This window comes from Triticum aestivum, chromosome 7A, assembly GCF_018294505.1.
Source record: "Triticum aestivum cultivar Chinese Spring chromosome 7A, IWGSC CS RefSeq v2.1, whole genome shotgun sequence".
NCBI lineage: Eukaryota > Viridiplantae > Streptophyta > Magnoliopsida > Poales > Poaceae > Triticum > Triticum aestivum.
This window is the reverse complement of record NC_057812.1, coordinates 592956599-592982752: the sequence shown is the minus strand read 5'-3', so window position 1 is coordinate 592982752 and position 26154 is coordinate 592956599. Positions and strand designations below refer to the sequence as shown.

Here is a 26154-nt window from a genome sequence, read left to right as displayed (position 1 = left end):
TGATGCTCTGCATTCTGAAGACTTAGAGGTTCCTTTGCAGGCTCAGGATAGATGGCTTCAGTAGATATATCCATATCAGGCAGAAAAATCCTATGATTGCGAGCAGATGGCTGATATGAGATATCGGAGTGAAGTTTAATTAGCCGCATTACCCATGGGGCGTAGAACTTTAAGCCAAACAGATCAGAGCCTGATGCAGCAAATTGGCGGATGAATAAGTCATGTGCATTGAAGCATTTTCCATGAAGAATATAGAAGACCAAAGTCTTCATTGCACCCTCAAGCTTGGCATTTGGAGAGTGCCCTTTGATGGGCCAGAGAGTTCGCCTGATGATGTGATAGATGGTTCTTGGCAGATACTCAAGGTCTTCAACGAAGAACTCTGTTGGATAAGCAGCATCTTGGGACAATGGCTTCATCATGCTGAGCATCTGACCCATATCAAGTTCCAGCCTCTTAAAGATGCTCTCAATAGCTTCACTATGCAGCTGACAGCCATGCTCGTAGAGATCGCCAGGAGTGGGCAAACCAGTGAGCTCAATGATGTCAAATGCATTGGCTTCATGATGAACGTTCCCGGTCATCCATTCCAGGAACCAAGTCTTCGGATCTCTGCTGTACCCACGGATATGAAGTGTGGCATAGAATTGGAGTAGCAGCTCTTCATTCCAATGCTCTTGGTCAGTAACGAATGGCAGCAGTCCAACTTCCTTGAAGCAATCCAAAGCTTCTTCCAGACAGGGCAGACCAGCGATGGCTTCAATGTCAAGGCACTTGTGTGGGAAGATGCGACCATGGTTGTAAAGAATGCATGAGTAATAGCTTCGCTGAGGATAGCTCCAGAACCGATCAGATGATATCCTTTCCCTTGAGTAGGGGTTCCTGGAGCTATCGAAGAATGTGTTGTCTGCCCTGAAGCCATTGATATTGAAGGAGCCAGGTGCTGATGCAGGACCTGGGAACCTTGGCAATCTTGGGATTGGCTTCTGTACCTGAGGCCTGTGCTCAACATGATAGTTAAACTGGGGACCGGCAGCAGACTCTGGAACAGAAGTGACGGGATCAGTGGCTTCGCTGTCTTCTTCTTCCATTGGGGAGGGCTCCACATTAGCTTCATTGGTGGTTGTGGCAGCCGCAAGATTTTCATCCTCCACTTGACGAGCTGGAGGGTCGGTAACAAGCACGTTCTCCTTGAGAACTGCTTCTTGGTGGGACAGGGGAGTGGGAACTCGTGGGACTTCTTCTTCCGCGGCTGATGCAGCCGGATTGTCTTCAGCAGAGACTTGAGGCCTTGGACCTTTGCGAAGCCTGCGCAACACGGGCGACGCCTGTGGAGTTGGAGTGGGTTGGGCCTCATAGTCTTCTTCCTCTTGTGAGCGATCTACCCATGAAGCATCCTGTGCAATTGGCGTCAGTGGACGACCAATGCTGATGAGTTCGCTGTTCTGAGGAAGGACCGCACCGTCTTCTACATTGTCATGAGCCTCTGTGGAAGTAGGCTCATGGATAGTCAGTTGGCGTTCAGCTTCAGGATAGACCATAGAAATGGGTTCAACTATCAAGGGCTCTGTGGGAGCAGCCCGATCTTTCTTGGTCTTCCTCTTCTTCTTGGAGGGGGCAGTTGGAGAGGTTTCAGAATGTTTCCTCTTCCTGGCTTCAGCCTCAGCAGTCCTTGTCTTCTTGAGCTCTGAAGCGGTTGACCGGCTTTTTGGCTTTGAGCCAGTCAGTCTAGTTGGCAAGACAATCGGAACTGATTCCTGCCTTGGTGCTTTGGGTTCAGCCGTAGCAGGCTTTTTCTTCTTCTTTGCGGCCATCCTGGGGTCGATGCTAGGATGCCCAAGGGCCTTGCGCTTCTCAGCCTCATTATAGGCTTGCACACATCTGTCAGCCAGAGTCTTCATGCGCTCACGTGAACCCTGAGCTTCTGCATGTTTCTTCAGAAAGGCTTCCTTGAGCTCGTGCATCATGATCTTGAAGTTCTTCACTTCTTGCACACTGAGCTTGGCCATATGCTTCTTGAACTAAGCCTTTTCATAGTCAATCGTTTGCTTCAGTTCAACAATGCGCTGGGCAATAGCTAGCTCTGAAGCAATTGCGCCTTGGAAGGCGACACTGAGGCCAATGGGTAGCTGCAGATCTTCAAAGCTGATGTTTGGCGTGTCGAACCACTCATCAATGAAGTTGTGTATGATGGTTACATCAAAGAGAGGCAGATCATTGAAAATTTCTACTTCTTCTTTGCTCTTGAGGAGTTGCTCAAGATCGTCATCTGCAAGATCTTCATCACTTGATAGATCAATGTCGTCATTGCGCAGAATGGCAACAGCAGTTAGCTCTTGGCCGGTGTGTGGTAGAGGCATCTTGGCCTTCTGGGGCTTGGAGATGCGAGATAAGTCTTCGGACTGCACACTGTCTTCAGGAGGTGCAGTTGCCAGTTGCTTCGCCCGTGCTATTTTTGGTGAAGGGGCAGACTTTGAAGCTTTAGCCTTCTTCAGCTTCTTTGTCTTCAGCGCTGCAGGCGCTTCATCTGATTCAGCTGCAGCTGCAGGCTCATTCACTGCAATCCCTTGAACTAAGATGCGGGTGATGAGGCCTTCAAGGTTGTAGAATGGACCGATGACATTTGGTTCTGCATCACGTGTGCCATCTGCCCTTGGTACTGAGGGACCAGGGTTGAAGTCTAACCCCAAAGTCTTCTTGTTCTGCTTCGCTGAGTTCTGGGCAAACTGGAAGCTGCGCTTGAACAGATTATCGTCACGACACCATAGTAGTGACGATGGGTGTGCATCAGCAGGTTGTGGCCCACGGACCATGCAGGGATAGAAGCCCTGTTCAATGGCTTCATCTCTGGACCTGGGCAGAAGATTCTTGTATAGGATGTCTCCCCACGGTCTCTTGATGGTGTTTTTCTCAGCATATCCCTGGTTACAAATCGGTATTTGAACCATTGTTCTGCCCAATATCTTCGAATCCATTGGATTCGGGTCTTGCGCTGATTGTAATCCTCTTCAGGATATGTCTTGTACATTTCTGAGAGTTCATCTGGCAGATCTCTGGATGTTCCGCCACGACGTTGTCTGCCACCCTTCCTTGCTGCTTTCTCTGAAGCCATAAACTTTAACTTGAAAGGCTTCAACACGTTCAAAGGCTTCAAAGGTTTTCTCTTGCTGGACCAACAGGAACTGGCTTCGGGAGAATTTATGTGATGCTGTAAGAATTTTGCAAATGAATGCAGACTATGAGAATCAAAGGATTCTCCCACAGACATGTACCTGTGACAGCATTAAGGTGCGAGGGAAGGGGAAGAGGTCATATGCATTCTCAGAAGATTTTGAAGATAAATAAGTTTAGAAGACATTGACCTCATCGTGCGAAGACATTCACTCATAGATAAGGAGTTGGTTCCAGATTTGTACGAATCCGCAGATCAGTACAAGTGAGGAATCTAACTACTTTGTGAAGCACAAGTGAATATACTAGGCATATTATGAGATGCAGTATGAGAGAGATCTAACTTGTGTGAATAGAAACTGCTTGTGGTAGAAAGTGACATATCCATAGGATCAACGGTGTTGTAAAAAGGAAGTTTTATTTACCACACTAAGAACTGCTAGACGGAGTGGAAGATGAGGCCGAGCAGTTCGATCTTCTGTGCCCTAACTTGGCGACGGAGGACACCTACGGCAACGGCGGAGAGGACGATATCCGCGGTCGGCGTGAAGACGGCGTTGAAGAGGTTGCGGCAGCGAAGCGCTTCGTCGCCGGCATCGTCGAGGGCTAGCGGTGGCGCTAGGGTTCGTGCGAGAGTGGAAGAAGAGATAATGACCGCTGTGAAGTGTGTATTTATAGGTACATGGGTGGCACTGCGCTATTACACAGGTGCCCCTGGCGATTCGCATCTGAGGAACACGTGGCCATTATGCGGATATTTTCGGGTTTGTTCCACGTCCCACGCACGCCTTGATTGTCGGATGGTCGTTCCTACTTCTCCGGGTTTTATGTGGAGGAATGAGCATTGAAAACGGACTTAATGGTTGTCTCTATATCTTCTACTGACAAAGACACAAAGAAGACATTCGACAGTTTCAACAGAATGCATATGATTTGGAGAGATAGAATTTAAGATAGAAAGCATAGAGAGGTTAGGGTCCGATCACATTCACTTAGTTCAAAAGATTCAACAATGAAGACATAGCTATAAGTGAATGTTGTAGAGGACAGAACACTAATATATATATATATATATATATATATATATATATAATCAACATAGTGAAGATAATCATGAAGATATGTTGAGATCGAAGCCAAACCAAATGTGAAGACATTGCAAGGTAACGCCATGAGTGAAACACTTCAAAATAGAACATTTGGTGGTGGCGTTACCCACCGTATAGGAAGAATTAGATCCAGACACGGCGCACAATTATCGTGGTGCTCCGAAGTCAAATTCCACATTAATGTATTCACACTTAGAATGTATGTCTTCATTGATTGAAGATATACTTTACCTCGTGTGTTGCACATCTAAGTCATTAATATGCATAAGGGTTAGGATGTGTGCCTGATCACAGGACATTTGAGGATTCCAGAATATTTAGCTCACACCGTAACTTGCAAAATCTCTTCTCATCCAAGGGCTTGGTGAAGATATCTGCCAATTGCTCTTCAGTGTTGACGTGTATGATATCAATATCTTCCTTCACAACATGATCTCTGAGAAAGTGATGACGAATTTCAATGTGCTTTGTCTTCGAGTGCTGAACTGGGTTGTTGGCAATCTTGATGGCGCTTTCGTTGTCGCAGTAAAGTGGCACTTGCTTCAGATGAATGCCATAGTCCTTGAGTGTTTGCTTCATCCACAGAAGCTGAGCGCAGCAAGATCCAGCAGCAATGTATTCAGATTCAGTAGTGGAGAGAGATACACAGTTCTGCTTCTTTGAAGACCAACATACAAGTGATCGTCCCAGAAAGTGACATGTGCCTGAAGTAGACTTGCGATCAACTTTGTCACCAGCATAATCAGCATCCGAGAATTCAACCAGATCAAACTCCGAGCCCTTTGGATACCATAATCCTAGAGTTGGGGTGTGAGCCAAATATCGAAGAATTCGCTTCACGGCTAAGTGATGCGACTCCTTTGATGCCACTTGAAATCGAGCACACATGCAAACACTAAGCATAATATCTGGCCTAGATGCACATAGATAAAGTAAAGAACCAATCATGGAGCGGTATACCTTTTGATCGAACTCTTTACCATTATCGTCGGGACCCAGATGATGCTTGGCTGGCATAGGTGTTGTGAAGCCTTTGCAGTCTTGCATACCAAACTTCTTCAGGTAATCTTTGAGATACTTCTCTTGAGATATGAAGATGCCGTTGCGTTGTTGTCGTATTTGAAGACCGAGGAAGAACTTCAGCTCTCCCATCATGGACATCTGATATTGCTCTTGCATCATATATCCAAACTCTTCACTGTACTTTTGATTGGTGCAGCCAAAGATAATGTCATCCACATATATTTGACACACAAACAGTTCACCATCATATGTCTTTGTGAAGAGAGTGGGGTCTAGGGAACCAGGTATGAAGCCTTTGCTCTTCAGGAAGTATTTGAGTGTGTCATACCAGGCCCAAGGGGCTTGTTTGAGGCCATACAGTGCCTTGTTGAGCTTGTATACCATGTCAAGATGTTTTGGATCTTCAAAGCCAGGCGGTTGTGCAACATACACTTCTTCTTCAATCTTGCCATTGAGAAAAGCACTCTTCACATCCATTTGATATAGAAGTATGTTGTGATGATTTGCATAGGCCAGCAGTATGCGTATGGCTTCAAGTCTAGCCACAGGAGCAAATGTTTCATCGAAGTCAATGCCTTCCACTTGAGTATATCCTTGAGCAACGAGACGAGCTTTGTTTCTGACAACTTGACCATGCTCATCTTGCTTGTTGCGGTATATCCATTTGGTGCCTATTATATTGTGCTTCCGTGGATCAGGATGCTTAACTAGTTCCTATACATTATTCAGCTCAAACTATTGAAGCTCTTCATGCATAGCTTGAATCCATTCAGGTTCCATGAAGGCTTCTTCAACTTTCTTGGGTTCTGTTATTGAGACGAATGCGAAGTGCCCACAGAAATTTGCTAGCTGAGTTGGCCTTGAACGAGTGAGTGGACCGGGTGCATTGATGCTATCAATTATTCTTTCAATCTGCACTTCATTGGCAATGCGATGATGTACAGGGCGAAGACTTTGCTCTTGCTGATCATTGTCGTTGTTAGAAGGAATGTCTTCAGGCTGAGCATTGTCTTCATGTTGATCAGGTGCTGAGATGATAAGTTCTTCTTCAGGATGAGCTTCAGAAGGTATAATTTCTCTAGTTCCCATTAGCTTGATTGATTCACTGGATGGAACTTCATCTAGCACATTTGGCAGTTGCTCTCTTTGTGAACCATTGGTCTCATCGAACCGCACATCCACTGTTTCAACCACTTTGTAATGAAAGAGATTGAAGACTCTGTAGGAGTGTGAATCCTTTCCATATCCAAGCATAAAACCCTCATGTGCTTTTGGTGCAAACTTTGAGGTGTGATGTGGGTCCTTGATCCAGCACCTTACGCCAAATACTCTGAAGTAACTGACATTTGGCTTCTTGCCAGTAAGGAGCTCATAAGATGTCTTGTTCAGAAGCTTGTGAAGATAAACACGATTGATTGTATGGCATGCAGTATCAATGGCTTCAGGCCAGAATTTTCTTGGGGTCTTGTATTCATCTAGCATCGTTCTGACCATCTCAATGAGTGTTTTGTTCTTGCGTTCAACGACGCCATTCTGCTGTGGCGTGTACGGGCTGAGAATTCATGTGTGATGCCCAAGGTATCAAGATATGTATCAAGGCCAGTGTTCTTGAATTCAGTGCCATTGTCACTTCTGATGTGCTTTATCTTGGCACCATAATTGTTCATAGCTTGATTGGCGAAGCGTCTGAAGACATCCTGCACTTCAGTCTTGTAAAGGATTATGTGCACCCAAGTGTATCTAGAGTAATCATCAACAATAACGAAGCCACAGAGGCATGCAGTAGTAGTAAGAGTTGAGTAATGAGTGGGACCGAAAAGATCCATGTGAAGCAGTTCGAAGGGTCGAGTAGTGGTCATGATTGTCTTCGAGGAATGTTTGGCCCTCGTCATCTTCCCTGCCTCACAGACACTGCATAAGTGATCTTTCTTGAACTTGATGCCCTCGATGCCTATGACATGCTTCTTCTTTGCCAGGGTGTGGAGGTTCCTCATGCCAGCATGCCCAAGCCTCCGATGCCAGAGCCAGCATTCTGAAGTTTTTGCTAGAAGACATACGGCAAGCTGTGGTCCTGCTGAGAAATCTACCACATACAAATCATCTTTTTGATACCCTTCAAACACTAGAGACTTGTCAGATTCCATTAGTACAAGGCAACGATATTTTCCAAATATTACGATCATGTTCAAATCGCGAAGCATTGAGGCAGACATTAAGTTGAAGCCAAGGGATTCAACAAGCATGACTTTATCCATGTGTTGATCCCTTGAGACTGCAACTCTACCTAGACCCAATACCTTACTTTTACCAGTGTCAGCAAATGTGATGTGGCTCTTGTCGGATGGACGTAAGGTTGAGTCCATAAGAAGGCTTCTTTTGCCAGTCATGTGATTTGTACACCCACTATCAATAATCCATTTTGAAGACGCTGGTGTCGTACCCTACAGTGCAGTTAGGGGGATAGGCTTCACCAAGAGCATTGTGAAGCAAAAACATTTGACGAACCAATGGGTTATGAAAGCTTAGATCCGGATTAGGACTAATAGGGAGAGTAGCAAGCGATTCAGGAACGAAGTACATAGTAAGACCATTCGGGCATTTGATCTTGCGCCCTACAAGATGTTTAAGGTCCCCAGCAATAGCGTCAGACGATTTTGGTTTTCTGCTGGAGACCTTTCCCTGCAAAAGAGAGTTAAGCTTTCTTAGCCACCCACATCTTCAAGGGTGGCTTAGAAGCAATAAGTCTAAGTGCAGCATCTGAGAATTTTGGCTTTGGAGCCCTAGCAAACAGTCTTGCAGGCGGACAATAGTACTCATAAGAATAAGCAGAATAGTTCTTGGTCTTATGAACATGGCGGTTTGATGAACCGCTCTCATATTCATATGCCTGAGTATGGTTTCCCTGCAAAACATTTGCGTTAGTGCGACTCAGGTGAGTCCTCTGTCTGTATGAAGCCTTTGGACCGTATGAAGCCTTTGGTCTGAGGTTTGTCTTCTTCACGTGAGGTGTCATGATGACATTCACAGGAAGATTCTCCAGACACCTTTTCGGAACCCAGATCTTCTTCATAGGCGGTCCATTCCTGCAGTTAGTACCAATGTACCTGGCAAACACTTCACCATTCTGATTCTTAAACAGTATATAGTTTGCATCAAAGGATTCATCAATGATAATGGGGTTAGCACAAGTGAAGCCAGATAGATTGGATGGGTCTGCTGAAGGTTCCTTTGCAGTAACCCACATGGTTTTGGGGTACTACTCAGGTTTCCAGTAATAGCCATCAGCATTCATTTTCCTTACGAACCCAACACCCTCTTTCCTCGGGTTTCGGTTTAGTATCTGCTTTTTGAGGACATCACAAAGTGTCTGATGCCCTTTAAGACTTTTGTACATCCCTGTTTCAAGCAATGTCTTCAACCTAGCATTCTCATCAGCAATAGCAGTGATATCCTCAACAGAGGGGTTAGTTACCACATCAACAGTTGAAGATATTGCAACGGTAGTAGCAGTAGAACATTCAGCAACAGAAGTAGCATTGTCACGCTCAATGCATTTAAGACATGGTGGTTCAAATCCTTCCTGAGCGGGACTGATTTGTTTGGCGCGAAATGACTCATTTTCCTTTTAAAGATCTTCATGAACCGCTCTCAATTCCTCAAGATCTTGCTTCCTTTGAAGATAATCATAGGAAAGCTTTTCGTGAGTTGTTGAGAGAGTTTCATGATGACTTTCAAGTTCCTGATACTTAACGTGAAGATTTTTTATGTCTTCAATTAAGGATTCAGATCGAGTCATTTCAGCACCTAACAGATCATCGCTTTTGTCTAGCAGTTTTTGAATATGTTCCATAGCTTTCTGTTATTCAGTTGCAATTTTAGCAAGTGTTTTGTAGCTGGGTTTTGAGTCACAATCAGAGTCATCATCACTAGATGTTTGATAGTGAGTAGTGCGTGTGTTTACCTTGGCACCGCGTACCATGAAGCAGTAGGTATAAGCGGAGTAGTCCTTGTCATTTGCATCGGTGTCGGTGACGAGGTCATTGTCTTCAGTATTGAAGATGGACTTGGCAACGTATGTTGTAGCCAGACTTGCGACGCCTGAATCGGACTCCTCCTCAGACTCCACCTCCGCCTCCTCAGAAGCGAACTCCTCCTCTGAATCCATTTCCTTGCCAACAAACGCACGTGCCTTGCCAGATGAGCTCTTCTTGTGCGATGAAGACTTTGAGGAAGACTTGGACGAAGACTTTGAGTATTTCTTCTTCTTCTTGTCGTCAGAGTCATATTCCTTGCTCTTCTTCTTCTTTTTGTTCTCATTGTCCCACTGTGGACACTCAGAGATGAAGTGGCGAGTTTCTTGCACTTGTGACATGTTTTCTTCTTGTAGTCGTGAGCAGAAACTTCATCATTCCTTGAGCTTGATCGGGAAGCCTTTCTGAAGCCTTTATTCTTGGTAAATTTTTGGAACTTCTTGACAAGCATAGCAAGTTCCCTTCCAATGTCTTCAGGATCATCAGAACTGCTGTCAGATTCTTCTTCAGATGAGGAGACAGCTTTTGCCTTTAAGGCACGAGTTCGCCCATAGTTTGGACCGTAGATATCTCTTTTCTCAGAAAGCTGAAACTCATGTGTGTTGAGCCTCTCAAGTATGTCAGACGGATTGAGTGTCTTGAAATCAGGACGTTCTTGAATCATCAGGGCTAGGATGTCAAACGAACTATCAAGTGATCTCAGTAGCGTCTTGACGACTTCATGTTTGGTGATCTCAGTAGCGCCGAGGGCTTGAAGCTCATTTATGATGTCAGTGAGTCGGTCAAATGTGTGCTGGACATTCTCATTGTCATTTCGCTTGAAGCGGTTGAAGAGGTTGCGAAGGACACTGATTCTCTGATCTCTCTGGGTTGAGATGCCTTCATTGACATTGGAGAGCCAGTCCCAGACCAACTTAGATGTCTTCAAGGCACTCACACGGCCATACTGTCCTTTGGTCAGATGACCACAGATGATATTCTTGGCAGTAGAGTCCAGTTGAACGAATTTCTTGACATCAACAGCAGTGACACCTTCTCCAGCCTTGGGAACGCCGTTCTCGATGACATACCATAGGTCGACGTCAATGGCTTCAAGATGCATGCACTTCTTATTCTTCCAGTAGGGATATTCAGTTCCGTCGAAGACGGGGCACGCAGCGGAGACTTTAATTATCCCTGTAGTCGACATAGATAAAACTCCAGGTGGTTAAACCGAATCACACAGAACAAGGGAGCACCTTACTCTGATACCAATTGAAAGTGCGTTATATCGACTAGAGGGGGGTGAATAGGCAATTTTTATGAAAGTCTTCAAAACGTGGAAGTTATGAAGACAAACGGTAGAAATAAACCTATTACCATGCAGCGGAAGATAGACTACACTAGGCAAGCCATAGTCAAGTATTCAATAGAGTGAAAGCACAATGACTAATAGCAGCAATGTAGTAAGGATCAGGTAGGAAGATATTATGAAGCCTAACAGAACACACAGTCACTCAGTGAAGACAAAAGATAGTGCAGGCATACAATGACTTCACAAGGAGTAACAGTAAGTAAAGGAAAGGGAAGATGAAACCAGTGACTCGTTGAAGACAATGATTTGTTGGACCAGTTCCAGTTGCTGTGACAATTGTACGTCTGGTTGGGGCGGCTAGGTATTTAAATCTTAGGACACCCAGTCCTGAACACGCAGCTCAGGACACCCAGTCCTCACCGTATTCCCTTTGAGCTAAGGTCACACAGACCTTGCCCAATCACTCTGGTAAGTCTTCAAGGTAGACTCCCAAACCTTCACAGACTTCGTTCACCGGCAATCCACAATGTCTCTTGGATGCTCAGAACGCTACGCCTAACCGGCTAGAGGATGCACAGTCCTCAAGTGTAATAAGTCTTCAGATCACACAGACAAAAAGACTTAAGTGATGCCCAATTCTCTTTGGCTCTGGATGGTTAGGGCTTTATCCTCGCAAGGAATTCTCTCTCAAAGGCTTCGAGGTGGGTTGCTCTCACACGACAAAAGCCGTACTCTCAATCTGAGCAGCCAACCATTTATGGTTGTGGGGGGTGGGCTATTTATAGCCACTTGGCAACCCGACCTTATTTGTCCAAAATGACCCTGGGTCACTAAGGAACTGACACGTGTTCCAACGGTCAGATTTCAAACTCACACGACAACTTTACTTGGGCTACAAGCAAAGCTGACTTGTCCGACTCCGGACAAGATTCGCTCTTATAGTCTTCACTCGAAGACATAGGTTTTGGTTAGGCATCACTTCAGTCATTCTGACTGGTTCTCTTGGACCCCACTTAACAGTACGGTGGTTCCTATGACTCAACACAAAAGAAAAAGAATTACGAAAAATCTAAGTCTTCGAGCTCCATAGGCTTCATGTGGTGTCTTCGCTTGTCATAGTCTTCAATGTGAATATCTTCATATACCACCTTTGACTTTAATGTCTTCATACATTTTTAGGGGTCCTCTCTGGTAGGAAAACCGAATCAATGAGGGACTTCTACCTGTGTTATCCTGCAATTCTAACAAACACATTAGTCCATCAACTAGGTTTGTCGTCAATACTCCAAAACCAATTAGGGGTGGCACTAGATGCACTTACAGAGCCGGGAGGCTGCTAGGCTGGGGTTGTCCCTCATTCGGTTTGGATGAACCAAAACATAGGATTTAAGAATACTACATGAAGTTGATAGGATGACATTTGCCATTCTAAGGAATTGCCTTGCCTCATTCCCAAAATGAGCTTTGAGTGGATGTGTAGATTCCGTCAAAATCACAGGGAATGAATAGTAATTCCTACAAAATCCCCGTACGCGTTTCCTACAAACCGAATGCATCTATAGAAAATTTTCATCTGGAATCTTTGTTCTTATGTTTGTCCTACAAATTTTCTATTTCTATAATAATCCTATCCTATGAACCAAATAACGTCTCAAAGGAATTCAACCAAACCTATATCAGGACAAAAGGAAAAGCATATGCAGGGTTCCAACCCAATTTTTTCCCTTTTTTTTATTCCGAACCCCCGCACTTTTCACCCCACACGCCGTTTTCTCTTCTCCCTGTCGTCCGCCTCCTCACTCCCCCCTTTGACTCCGCCCCTCCCCCACCTCTCTCTCTATCTCTGTCCTGGCGGCCGTCACCTCACGCGCGCCCCGCGGTTGCAGAAACCGGAAGCCTTGCCGCGAGAGCACGAGGCCGAGAGGAAGCAAGAAGCAAGAACCCTAGCCCGGCGGGCAGCCCCAAGGTGAGGACGCCTCCGCGCCGCCATTGCCCCCCCCCCCCCCCCCCCCTCTCCCGCGGCGCTTCTCTGGTTTCCTGTCGCCTCCGCGGCGATCTCCGCCCGAAATGGGCGCCCCTGGGGTTTCTTGGCGACTGGACTAGGGGTCAGGGGCGGTTTCTTGGTCCCGTGGGTGGTTTCTTTCTAGGGATTTTACTCCGGATTCCGTGGGGTTTTGGGAGGGTTTTGTCGGGTTTCTTGATTTTTTTTCTTTCTTGCGCGGCGCTCGGGTTGGTCGTTTCAGCGATTTCGTTGTGGTCTCGCGCGTTCGTTTGCCTGTTTGACACTCTGAAGGGTCAGATTGGATCTCTGGGTGCAAGAACTCGCCGGAAATTTTGGACCTTTTTTTGTTGGAATTTAGGAGCTTTAACGGAATCGGGTAATTTTGGCGCAGTCGGCTGTTGGAATAGCTCGTATGCCTAGAAATTCTGAGAAGGTCGTTATGGTTTTCTCGTTGCTGTTCTTTGTGGAGAATTGTTAAATCTAGTGCCAAATATTATCGCCAGATGGAATTTACTGTTCAGAACCTGAATGCTTCAACATTATCTGAACATCCATAAATGTATGGTTGAAGTGAGGCAATGCATGCGTGGGTCAGCAGATGAGTGTATCAGAATGGCCCATTCGGCTTATCACCATTTCTTGAAAGTCTGGGAAGGTCTGTGAGAGAATTCTTCTGGCAGAATTGTGTGCCATAGCCTGTATTGTGTAGTCTTGCCCATCTATCTTCATGGATTTGAGCAGCTTATGTTTGCAACTGCTATCGAAGTGATTCAGTCTGCTTTCAGAGTATCACAACAATACATTTCGTGGTATTTAGTTTGTACAACAGATTATTTGCTAATGGTCTAAAGTTGCATCAATGCCATGAAAATTCAGGCTCTAGTTTCATTGTTTTTCTTCTGTTTGGGTGTGAGACAGATGTAGCTTCATTGTTTGTGTAATGTGTGTAGCTTTTAGATTTTTATGGCGCTCGAAGTGAACATGCCTTGAACCATGATAGTTTCAGAGTTAAATTTGCCCTGAAATCTTGTATATGCATGATCACCTATTGCCATCATTGCAGATTTTGACCTAAAATGGGAGTGGTCGGTCATAATGATCCTTTGTTAGGTGAAACCACATGTGGGTCTTTGCTGCAGCAACTACAGGTGCTTTGCCAACTCTCCCTCCCTCTTAAGAATTATCATTTTTTTTCCTCGCACTTTTTGAGAGGTAAACTGAAAACAGTGGCAACACAAACACCATTTCAACTCCTTTGCATCAATAAGAGTGAACATATCATGTTTAAGCAGGAAGATATCAGGTTTTATTAGTAACTGGTTTGTGTTATTTCAGCTGATATGGGATGAGGTTGGTGAGAGCGATGATGATCGCGACAAGATGTTACTTCAGCTAGAGCAGGAATGCTTAGATGTTTACAGGAGAAAGGTTGATCAGGCTTCTAGTTCCAGGGCTCGTCTTCTTCAACAACTTGCCAACTCCAAATCCGAGCTTAATAGACTGCTTTCTTCACTGGGAGAACTGTCTATTTCTGGTGTTATAGTTGTAAGTATCTGGGAATAGCCCCCCAACTCCCATCTCAACCTAGGTCATTTATATATACACACTACCCAACTATACTTAGTTGATACTCTGTACTTAATAGTTTGTCATACATTTATTTTACTTCTGCATTTCTGCTAGAGTTTATCTTCGAGTATAACATCTCTTCCGCTAATATAGTACATATGTCCCCTTTCCCCTGATTTACAGCCTGACAAGACAACTGGTACAATCAAGGAGCAACTAGCAGCGACATCACCATTCTTGGAACAGCTCTGCAGGAAAAAAGAGAAGAGGGTGAAAGAGTTTGCTGATGTTCAACTCCAAATTCAAACAATACGTGGTGAAATTGCGGGTACTCTACAAGTTGGTGACCACTTGGAAATGCCCCATGTCAACGAGGATGATCTTTCAATGAAGAAACTAAATGAATTTCTTTTTGAACTACAAGCACTTCAAAAGGAAAAGGTTGGTACCGATTCCATAGTTTGCTTTGCACAAGAACTGGTTCTGTTCTGTTAATGTGCTAATATTCCAAACGTCAAAGCTTGCTGGAGCCTGAAGGCATTGTATGTTTGTGTAGTACACACATAATTTTAAATGTTTTATGTGTTTCTCAAATCCACTTCATATGCCAAGTCTGCATAACTTAAGTAATCATTACCCCCTTGATGTTGAAGTCTAAACTGTGGCATTAACACATAATCCTGTACCATATTAATGGCCAAAGCAATAGGCTACTGATATTGCTGATGACAGTCAGCGTAATGCCTTTGGTCTGGATTATCTAAAATGACCTGACTTGAAATGGCACTCTTAATTTCTTTTGTATTGCAGAGTGATAGATTGCACAAGATTCTTGACTTTGTGAGCTCTGTGCACGATCTTTGTTCTGTCCTTGGGATGGATTTCTTGGCTACTGTTACTGAAGTTCATCCTAGCCTCAATGACTCTGTGGGTGCTCACTCCAAGAGTGTTAGTGATGAAACAATATCCAGGCTGTCTAAGATGGTGACCGAACTTAAAGAAGAGAAAGTTAAGAGGATTGGAAAGGTAAATTTGCAGTGAGCCTCTTGTTATTGCTTATCCTCTCTTTAGGTGTCTTTGATATCATTTCGTATGTGATCTTATTTCTGACGTAGTGCTATGCTCTCTTAGATTCAAGCTCTAGCCTCCCAGCTAACTGACCTTTGGAACTTAATGGATGCCACTGTTGAGGAACGACAACTTTTTGATCATGTCACATGCAATATGTCCTCAACATTGGATAGAGTGACAGTTCCTGGAGCTTTGGCTCTTGATGTACTTGATCAGGTTAAGATGTGTTTTCTTCTCTCAGTGAGTTTGGCGTATTGATAAAGTAGTCCTTGTTCACCTGTGACCTGACATATTTTTGCATTCTAAAGGCTGAACATGAAGTTGAAAGGCTGGATCAGCTAAAAGCTAGTAGGATGAAGGATATTGCATTCAAAAGGCAGACTGAACTTGAAGATATATATGCCCAGGCTCATATTGCAATAGATACTAGTGCTGCAAGAGATAGAATACTGTCTGTTATTGATTCTAGTATGTTCGAGCCATCAGAGCTACTGGCCGATATGGAGAACCAGATACTTAAAGCAAAAGAGGAGGCCTCAAGCAGAAAGGACATATTGGAGAAGGTTGACAGGTGGATGCTAGCATGCGAAGAAGAGAGCTGGCTTGAAGACTATAGCCAGGTATGCAAAATTTGTCATGTTACCCTTTCTCTGTCTCCATTTTAATGCTCGAAAGGGAGGATATCAAGTGTGCTTCAGGCATATGGTGCTCCTTTGCACCAGCATTGTTCTGCCATTTCCATTCTCCATGAAGTTGAAACCACTTGCTTGGCTGTGGACTCTAACATTGATGTTCTCTTATCGGCAGGATGATAACAGATACAGTGCAACTAGAGGCGCACATCTGAACCTCAAGCGTGCAGAAAAAGCTCGTGTTTTGGTTAATAAAATCCCAGGTATGTTCTGAAAATGGTTTCTTCCTGGGAAATGCATCACACTACCTTATGGCCGCTGGCTTAGGGCTCATTATATTACACATACTTGCATGATACGTGAAGGGAACGTGAGTGCTAGTCTTAAACTGACCTAACTTTTCATGCATATCTTCACTGCAGCCATTGTTGACATGCTGGTGGCGAAGACCCAGGCTTGGGAACAAGAACACAACACAGCATTCACCTACGACGGTGTCGCACTTCTTGTGATGCTGGACGAATACAGAATCCTGAGACAGGAGAAGGAGGAAGAGAAGCGAAGAATGAGGGTCAGTACTCTTTTGTGCCGTTCCTTTTTGCCATGTCCAACGGCTATGTCCAGCGAATCATCTCTGCTTTCCATGTTTTGCCTCAACTGTTCTATCTGCCGTTCATCCCAGGACCAGAAGAAGATAAACGACCAGCTAGCCGCCGAGCAGGAGAAGCTGTTCGGGTCAAAGCCGAGCCCTGCCCGGCCCCAGTCTGCGAAGAAGTTGCCTGGCCCTCGGGCCAACGGCGGCGCTGTCAACGGCACGCCGAACCGGAGGCTCTCGGTGCAGCAGCAGAACGGCGTGCGGTCGGCGAGCCGGGACGGCCGCAGGGAGAGCGTCAGGCCATCGGCGCCGGTGAACTACGTGGCCATCGCCAAGGACGACGCGGCTTTGCAAGCGTCTTCGAACTGACACCTGGCCTATCAGTGCCGGTTGGAGAAGTATAGCTGTGCAGTAGTCGGGAGATTATAGAGCTTAAGCTTAGCTTAGCTAGGTGGAGCGAGAGTTTAATGTGATGATAGTCATGGCGGGAATCGCCTCTGTAACTGGATGGATTGATGGATGTTGGTCTCGTGTTGTAGATCGAATGCAGCTGGTGCTATGAATAACTGACACTTTTACAATGTTCCATCACCTGCGTGCGTACTTTATTTAGTGACCAACTTTTACACGACCGACTTGTCAGTCTTGCAGTAACGTATTCAATACTGTAATGAGAATACGCTGTATTAGATCACAGACTGAGCGATTACACGATGTGTTTGGTTCAAGCAACGGAAAAGGAAACCGTAGTCTGCCGCCGGCGGTCTTGTAGAAGATGCTCGGCTGCTGGGGATGACTTGCGGCCAAATCAGAGAGCGCTAGCTGTTCATGGTGGCGCCACTGCTCACGGTAGAGAAAGGAAATCGGCCACGCTGCTGCCCGTGGCGGATATCAGCGGCGCTGCTCACGGCAGAGGGAGATCGCTGGCGCGCTGCTTACGGCGACGACTCACGGCGGCGAATGGAGATCCGGTGTTGTTTTTGAAGGGGAGGAAAATCTCCGGTCCTGCAGGCTGCTACTCGATCGGTGCTCGTGGTGAAGAAAAGATCGCGCAAGCAGAGAATAGAGAGAGGGGATCGATACCGGACGAACGGCGTTATTCCATGCCACAGGGTATCTGCTGTTTTTGCTTTTACGAAGAACCTTTTCCGATTACAGGGGACCCGAAATCGGTCTGACTCAAACAAACACAGGTAACGTATTCCTAGCCGGTGTAATCGGAAGACGGCGGAAAAATCATCAACCAAACGCGTCGTTAGATCAGCTCGAATCATCTAACACTTCAGCACCAAGCAACTGAAAAGTAAGAGAGAAATCATGGCGATACAAAGCGAACACAGCAATCAGGATCTGAAGAAACCTATGTACATCATTCCATCGTCTCGGTTTCAGTAATCCGTCGGAGGCTGGCGGGGATCGTAGGCCACACACTCGGTCTCTACTTGATGATCCTTCTGCAGCTGCTTCTCCTCCCTCTGCCGCGCCTTCTTGCTCACCTTGTCAAACCAGAGCGTTTCGGAATCAGTACAGGACGACATTGCTGATGAGGCGTAAATCATGGCGGTGCCTCGAGGGGTTGGACAGGTTACCTTGTGGGATCTTGGTTGGAGCCGGTGGTCCGACGACGCGGCCGCCACCTTGCGGCGCGGCAGGTTCCTGGGCCCCCTGAGCCGGTTCTTGCCGGGCCTGTAGCAGCTGAGGCCGCTCCGGGCGCCGGCGCTGGAGCCGTCGAAGCTGATGGCGGACACGTCGTTGGAGCCGCAGCTCTCCTTCTCCTCGACGGCCACGTCCTGCCGCCTCCTCACCACCACCACCCGCCGCCCGGCCACCGCCGACCCGGCGTCCGTCGCGTTCTTGCTCGCGCTGTCGTCGGCGCCGGGCTCGGCCTGCCGCGTCGCCATCCACCGCTCCAGCCAGCTCCACCCCACGTTGAACTCCCCCTGCTCCGACCGCGACGACCGCTTCTTCGTGCCGCCGCTCCTCAGCTGCGGCGATCAAGACGAGTTCAGAAGAGAGAGACCCAAATGAAATGTACCTTGGCTCTGTTATCAGCGTGATGATGTGCGTGCGTACCTGCTGCGAGAAGGCGTAGGCGAGGGCCCGCTCGCGCCGCGTGGTGGCCTCCATCTTGCTCTGGATCCTCATCCTCAGCACGTTGGAGCTCAGCGTGCTGTCGTCCCACTCCTCCTGAAACATCACGTTTAATGATAAGCTCACTGTTCATTCAGGTGCCAAATTAAGCCGTAACACTGTTTTTCTTGACCAAAGCGATGCGATTGCGGTCAAGTCCCTGTGTGCTACAGTGACACAGTGTAGCAGCAGCGAAAGCTCTGCAGGACTACCTTGGCTCTGAAGACCTGGGGCCGCGGCTTCTGGCTCTGGCCCGCCCGGTGCTGCGCCGACACCGACGCGCCGTCGTCGCTCAGCCGGAGGTTGCTCAGGGACTCCCCTACCTGGACCTCCACCGACGCGGCGATGGTGGACGCCGAGGCAGGGCTCTTGGGCGCTTCACCGTAGCAGCACTCTTGTCCGGAGCTTCTCCTCAGCTCCTCCTGCAGCAAGCGCCCCCTTGCCTGCAGCACGGCAAACGCACCATGATCTTCATTCAGGAAACGTAGCTAGCTAGACGCAGTTTGAGCTCTGAACCATGATTTTCAGTCAGGAAACGCACCATGAACCTCCTGAACGCGGACTGGATCAGCTTCGCCGCATCGTCCTCGGTGAACGGCTTCGTCGGCTCGCCGGGGCTCCACTGAACGCGCACTTGTTCAGCGTGGCTGCGTGCGCGGCCGTTCACGTCGCGACGCTGATCGGCTGCCCCCGGAGCTTGGGCGTCCTGCGTCATCGCGCAGGTCTCGAAGCTCCTGGCCGAGACCGTCCCGTCGTCGTCGTCCTCCCCGTCCTCGGCACCCGCTCCATTCTCGTCGCCGCACAGGTACAGCTTCAGAGAGCCCCATCTCCTGTTGTGGTCGCCCGGGCTCCTTTCCTGCGAAGAACAAGAATGTCACATTGCGGCGGCAGACTGAACTCTCGAGCTGCCGTTGAGAATGCACTGCACGCACGCTGTGGCCTCCGCGTCCGCCGCCGGCCGACGAGGAGGAGCCGCAGGGGCTCTTGGAGAGGACTCTCCGGACAATGCCGCCGGCGAGGCCCATGGCTCAGCCCGGAACGTACAGAGCACCGTGCCAAGGCCTTGACGGAGCCGTGCGTGTGGCTAGCTGGGTGCCCTTATAGCGACGGCACCACCACCGGGCTAGCGGCCACGGACTCGCTGGACTCGCGCGGTACGGAGAGGAGCAGAGGGGTGAATCCAACCAAAACAGAGTCTGCGTGCGCGCGGATGGGATGAGATGCGATGCGGTTGCTTTGGTTCGGTGCAACTTTTGTCCGCGTAAAGGCGCGGGCGCGCGTCTGATTGGCGGATCCGCACACGCCGCGGTGGCCTTGATGATGACAGACAGGGAGAGGCGAGGCGGGCGAGGCCCCATGTGTTGGGCTTTCTTTTGGGTCTGGCAGAAAGAGGAGAGGAGGCAGGCAAGGGGGGCTTTAGAGCTGGACCGGAGCGTCTTCTTCCACACTGCTCTCCCTCTCTTTTGGACATGTTCTAAAACGCTCTGATTCCCGGTAACTCCAGGGGGAGGAGGGGGTTAGTGGTTAAGAGCCCGTGTTTCGCCATGGCTATCATCACTTGGCATCCGGACAGTCACCGTCAGTCCATTCATTCATCATGAAGGGGTACAGGCTTCGACCTCCGGCTGCCGACCTCTTGCCTGGGTGGTTGCCGCCTGTAAGACAATAAGTTTTGGGGAACCAGCACAACCCTCTAGGGGTGGCTTATCTCATTATATATAATGGTTGTATTACAATATGTACCATATACGTACATAGGTACAGAAGCTATACATAGTCTAACACCCTCCCTCAATCTTAGCCACTTTCTAAAGAACCGAGAAGGGTAAGATTGCGCCTACAAGCCTCAAACTATGGCAGCGGTAAAGGCTTAGTGAAGATGTCTGCAAGTTGATCCTTAGATGAGATAAACTTGATCTGGAGTTGCTTCTGTGATACACGTTCCCGTACAAAGTGATAGTCAACTTCAATGTGTTTCATTCGGGCATGAAATACTGGATTTGCAGAAAGGTATGTAGCACCGATGTTATCACACCAAAGAATAGGAGGCTGTGGTTGAGACAAACCCAACTCCTGAAGCAAAGACTGCACCCCAAATAATCTCTGCAGTAGCATTAGCCACAGCCTTGTACTCAGCTTCAGTACTGCTACGTGACACAGTAGCCTGTTCCCGAGCACTCCAGGCGATCAAATTAGAGCCAAAGAATACTGCATAACCCCCCGTGGATCGCCTGTCATCTGGGCTAGCAGCCCAATCTGCATCAGAGAAGGCCGAAAGGACCCGAGAGGAAGTCGGCCGAATATGCATACCAAATGTCAGGGTGAACTGAACATAACGAAGAATGCGTTTAACAGCAGCCCAATGAGTATCTCTGGGAGCCTGAAGATACTGACAAACCCTGTTAACAGCATAAGAGATATCTGGTCTCGTGATCGTCAAGTACTGAAGTCCACCAACAATGCTCCTGTACTCTGTGGCATCCGCAGGAGACAAAAGCTCACCATCAACAGCTGTTATCTTGTCGGTAGACGACATGGGTGTGGTGGTCGATTTGCACTTCAGCATGCCAGCTCTCTGTAACAACTCCAAGGAGTACTTCTTCTGCGTAAGGACAAGACCAGTAGCACGAGAAGTGACCTCAACTCCAAGAAAGTAGTGAAGCTTCCCAAGATCTTTGACCGCAAAATCAGCACCAAGAGAGCAGACAAGAGCATCAGCAGCATACTGAGAAGAGCTGACAAGGATAATATCATCGACATATACCAAAAGATACATAGTGACTTCTGGCTTCTGTAGAAGAAATAACGAAGTGTCAGCAGTAGACGGCACAAACCCATGAGCACGAAGGCAGAGGCAAGGCGGGCATGCCAGGCACGAGGAGCTTGCTTCAAACCATATAGTGCTTTGGAAAGACGACATATATAGTCAGGACGATCAGGATCAGAGAAACCAGGCGGCTGTTTCATATAAACCTCTTCCTCCAAAAATCCATGTAGAAAAGCATTCTACACATCAAGTTGACGAAGTGACCAACCACGAGAAACAGCAATGGAGAGAAAAAGCCGAATAGTGGTAGGCTTGACGACAGGACTGAAGGTGTCCTCATAGTCAAGACCATGACGCTGCCGAAAACCGCGAGCAACAAGTCGCGCTTTGTAACGCTCAATAGATCCATCCGAATGCTTCTTCACTTTGAATACCCATTTTGAGTCAATAACATTTACCCGTGGTGGTGGAGGAACGAGAGTCCATGTCTTGTTACGAAGAAGAGCATGAAACTCCTGCTCCATAGCCTCTCGCCAATGTGGAATGCGCAGGGCAGCCTGATATGAGCGAGGCTCAGAAGATGGATCCACAACAGCAGCAGCCAAACAAGCAGCCAACCAAGCAACCGTACCATCCTTACGTTCCTTAGGTTTGAAAATGCCACTGCGACTGCGTGTATGTGGTCGGGACACAGGAACCACCGAGGTCGACGGAGCAGCCTGCAACGGGCTGGAGGACGGCGACGTTGATGAGTCAGCCGGTGACGAGGATCCAGTCACGGTAGCCTCGGACTCGATTGGCGAAGAAGGCCGACCCACCGGTGAAACCGGCAGAGCAGACGAAGCAGCTGGCGACTCCGGCATCACAGACCGGGCCGATGGCGAGCTCGGCATAGTGGGCCGTGGCGCGGCCGGTGTCGCGGGCCGATCCGCTGATGAAGGCGACGTGAGGACCCGAGCCGCGGGCGAAGACGGCGTGACAGGCCGAGCCGCAGGCGAAGACGGCGTGACGGGCCGAGCCGCGGGCGACTCAGCGGCCGCTGGCGAAACGGACCGAGCAGTGCAGATGCTCGGCGCGACGGGCTCGTCGGGTGACCATGCATGGGCACGCGAATCGATGCCATGCAACATAGGGCGATCGACGTGCCCACCAGAAGACGACGATGATGATGGTGAATCCTCCAACAGCTCTAAACGAGCTCCACGTCCGGTTCCTGCACCATGGTTAGGTAACAGCAAAGGAGAGTATGCAACATCATCAAATTGGTCAGAAGCAACAGAGGATGAATGCAGGGATGGTGGTTCGACAGTGGACACAGGAAGGTTGGCAAAGGGAAAAACATGCTCATCAAACACGACGTCCCGAGATATATAGACACGATTAGTGGGAACACGAAGACATTTGTAACCTTTATGAAGAGAGCTATAGCCAAGAAAAACACACTTCTTAGAACGAAACTCAAGCTTGCGCTTGTTATATGGACGAAGATGCGGCCAGCAAGCACACCCAAATACCTTGAGAAAGGTATAATCAGGTTGTTCATTAAGGAGAACCTCAATGGGAGTCTTCATGTTTAAAACACGAGTAGGAGTACGGTTGATGAGAAAGCATGCAGTGGTGAAAGCATCACTCCAAAACCGAAACGGAACAGATGCATGGGCCAAAAGCTTCAACAATATGACGATGCTTACGTTCGACTGAACCATTCTGCTGATGTGTATGTGGACATGCTAAACGATGAGCTATCCCAAGCGACTGAAAGAAAGAGTTGAGGTTGCGATACTCGCCCCCCCCCCCAGTCTGACTGGACATGAACAATTTTGTGCTTGAGAAGACGTTCAACATGTTTTTGAAACTGAACAAAAATATCAAACACGTCAGATTTGCGTTTAATAAGGTAAAGCCAGGTAAAGCGACTATAAGCATCAACGAAACTGATATAGTAATTATGACCACTGACAGAAGTCTGAGCAGGACCCCATACATCTGAAAACACAAGTTCTAAAGGATGTTTCACCTCACGACTGGACTCCGAAAAAGGAAGTTGATGACTCTTCCCCTGCTGACAAGCATCACACACTGCTACATCTTTATGACTAGACAAACTAGGAAGCTCATGACGACGCAAAATATGACGGACAATAGGTGTGGCCGGGTGACCAAGACGAGCATGCCACTGTGACGGAGAGACCCGAACTCCACTGAAAACACGAGCGACACCAGGATGCTCCAGACGGTAGAGGCCCTGGCACAACCGCCCACTAAGAAGAATGTCCCTCGTGCCCCGATCCTTAATAAAAAGATCAAAAGGGTGAAATTCACAAAGCACATTATTATCACGTGTGAGTTTAGGAACTGAAAGAAGATTACGGGTCACAGATGGAACTCGAAGAACATTGCGAAGCTGAAGACTCCTATTGGCATGTCTAGTGAGAAGAGATGCTTGACCAATATGAGAGATGTGCATACCTGCTCCATTGGCGGTGTGGATCTTGTCGGAGCCATGATAGGGTTCACGAGTGTGAAGCTTCCCCATCTCGCTGGTTAGATGCTCTGTCGCCCCAGAGTCCATGTACCAGTGTGGATCGATGGAGTAGGACTGAGTGTGTCCCTGTTGCTTCTGCGGCGCGGGACGATCAGCCATGGCGACCTGACGGGCATTGTTGCGTGTATCTTTGCCGTCATTGCCAAGACCAAGGAAGCTTCGCTGGAAGCGCTTATGACACTTGGAGGCCCAGTGCCCATCGCGGCCACAAAGCTGACACACACGTGGACCGCCAGCCCCCGGTAAGGTCGCAGTAGGTGGGGGGGCCGAGGCGGGCGACGGTGGCAGCCCCAAGGGAGACCGGGGTGATGAAGAAGAGCGGCCACCCTTGGTGGCGGCGTTGGCCGAGAGGGAGCCAGTGCCCCTGGTGCGGCGAGTCTCGACCCGTTGCTCAGTGAGAAGGAGCCGAGAGAAAACCTCGTGTGCCAGCATGGGTGTCGAGTTACCCCGCTCGTTGATGATCTCGACTAAGGCATCATACTCCTCATCAAGACCATTGACAATAAACGAGTTGAACTCGGAGTCGGTGAGGGGCTGTCCAATGGAGGCCAATGTGTCGGCGAGGCCCTTGACCTTGTTGTAGAACTCAGTGGCAGTGGAGTCAAGCTTCTGACACTCTCCAAGCTGACGACGGAGTGCAGAGACACGAGCCTGGGACTGCGCTGCAAAGGTGCGCTCAAGGATGATCCATGCCTCATGAGACGTCTTCGCAAAGACAACAAGGCCGGCAACTGCCGGCGAGAGCGACCCCTGGATGGAGGAGAGGTTCGCCTGGTCCTGCCCCGTCCAGACGCGATGGGCCGGATTGTAGACCGGACCGTGCACGCTGTCTACCAGCGCGGGTGGGCAGGGAAGCGATCCGTCGACGTAGCCTAGCAGGTAGTGACTCCCCAAGAGCGGGAGAACCTGCGCACGCCAGAAGATGTAGTTGTCGGCGGAGAGCTTGATGGTGATGAGATGACCGAAGTGAAACGGTGGCGGCGAAGACAATCCCATCGAGGAGGCTGCCTGGGGTGCAAACACCATGGAGGCAGCCGGAGGCACCGAAGCCGATGCGGGAGGAGGCGGGACCGCAGCCAGGGCGGGCGCCGCAAAGCTCGCGGCCGGTGCGGACGCCGCAAGGCCCGCGGCCGGGGCGGACGCCGCCAACCCCGCCAGCGAGGCAGTGTGATCCGCTTGCGGCAGGAGCGGCGGGACGACGCCTGCGGAGTCCGCAGCGGACGGCGGCGCCGCGGTGTGGACCACGAGGTCACGCCCAAGCGAGGGCGCCGGCGGCGTGGAGAAGACGGAGCCGATGCTCCTTGTCCCGATCGGAGCCGGAACAGAGACGGCATCGAGCGGGAGGTTGAGCAGAGCCGCAAGAGAGGCCGGGAGGAAGCCCGCAGCAGTGGAACCGGTGGTGGCGGCGCTCGACATGGCGGCGGCGCGATCGGTGGCGCGGCGGCGGCGGTGAAGGCGGCGGCGGCTGCGGCGGCGGTGCGGGTATTAGGGTTTAGAAGTGGAAGCGATCGTAACCTAGCGTGATACCATGTAAAACAATAAGTTTTGGGGAACCAGCACAACCCTCTAGGGGTGGCTTATCTTATTATATATAATGGTTGTGTTACAATATGTACCATATACGTACATAGGTACAGAAGCTATACATAGTCTAACACCGCCGTACGCAGTTCGGGTACAGTACAGACATGGATCTGTCGGCAGGAGCTCACTTTTATTAGCCTTCTGACGAATGAGGAAATAAAGGAGATTAGCGGGGAAGAATGCCCGGAGATAAAGGCTCTGGACGTGCGCCCTTTTACACTGGATTCTCACATGGCTTTGCTCGCCCTTGGCCTTGTGAAAATAAATCCAAGTCATACCGTTGATCATCCGAAGACCAAGCAATCACACGAGCACGACACCGAGATTTCTTAACGAGGTTCACCGATATGGCTACATCCCCGGGGCCTGACTACGGGCGCTCCTCCCCATGACACCGCTACAATACCGCACCCGGTCGCCCTGGACACCGGCACATGTCGCCGGCTTCCCCTGCGTTCCGGTGCTATTATGTTGGCATAGGTTACATCGTGTGTCTACCCCCGCTATATATGAGAGGCCTAGGATACAAGTGTCCTATTATGACACAACTCCACATCCTATGTAAACACAATACAACTCCTAGTACAACTGTAATCTACCGTGTACACAATATTTGACACAACTCTAACAA

At 48.7% G+C, this 26154-nt stretch overlaps 2 protein-coding genes across 2 annotated transcripts; one reads left to right on the top strand and one right to left on the bottom strand.

The window, feature by feature from the left end:
- Positions 1-12309: 12309 nt before the first annotated feature.
- On the top strand, positions 12310-17085 carry LOC123148490 (65-kDa microtubule-associated protein 1). Its single transcript, XM_044567916.1, has 10 exons — positions 12310-12594; positions 13694-13778; positions 13966-14175; positions 14383-14640; positions 15010-15225; positions 15331-15486; positions 15579-15890; positions 16078-16165; positions 16325-16473; positions 16585-17085. The coding sequence occupies exons 2-10, from the start codon at positions 13707-13709 to the stop codon at positions 16864-16866; spliced, it is 1743 nt and encodes a 580-aa protein (XP_044423851.1). The 5' UTR covers positions 12310-12594; positions 13694-13706; the 3' UTR covers positions 16867-17085.
- Positions 17086-17731: 646 nt separating this feature from the next.
- LOC123148491 (protein IQ-DOMAIN 33) lies at positions 17732-19957 on the bottom strand. The gene is made up of 6 exons (XM_044567917.1): positions 19560-19957; positions 19169-19483; positions 18840-19070; positions 18571-18684; positions 18087-18482; positions 17732-17993 (listed from the first exon to the last, which is right to left on the bottom strand). Exons 1-6 carry the CDS (start codon positions 19650-19652, stop codon positions 17886-17888), a joined length of 1257 nt encoding a protein of 418 aa, XP_044423852.1. The 5' UTR covers positions 19653-19957; the 3' UTR covers positions 17732-17885.
- Positions 19958-26154: the final 6197 nt, after the last annotated feature.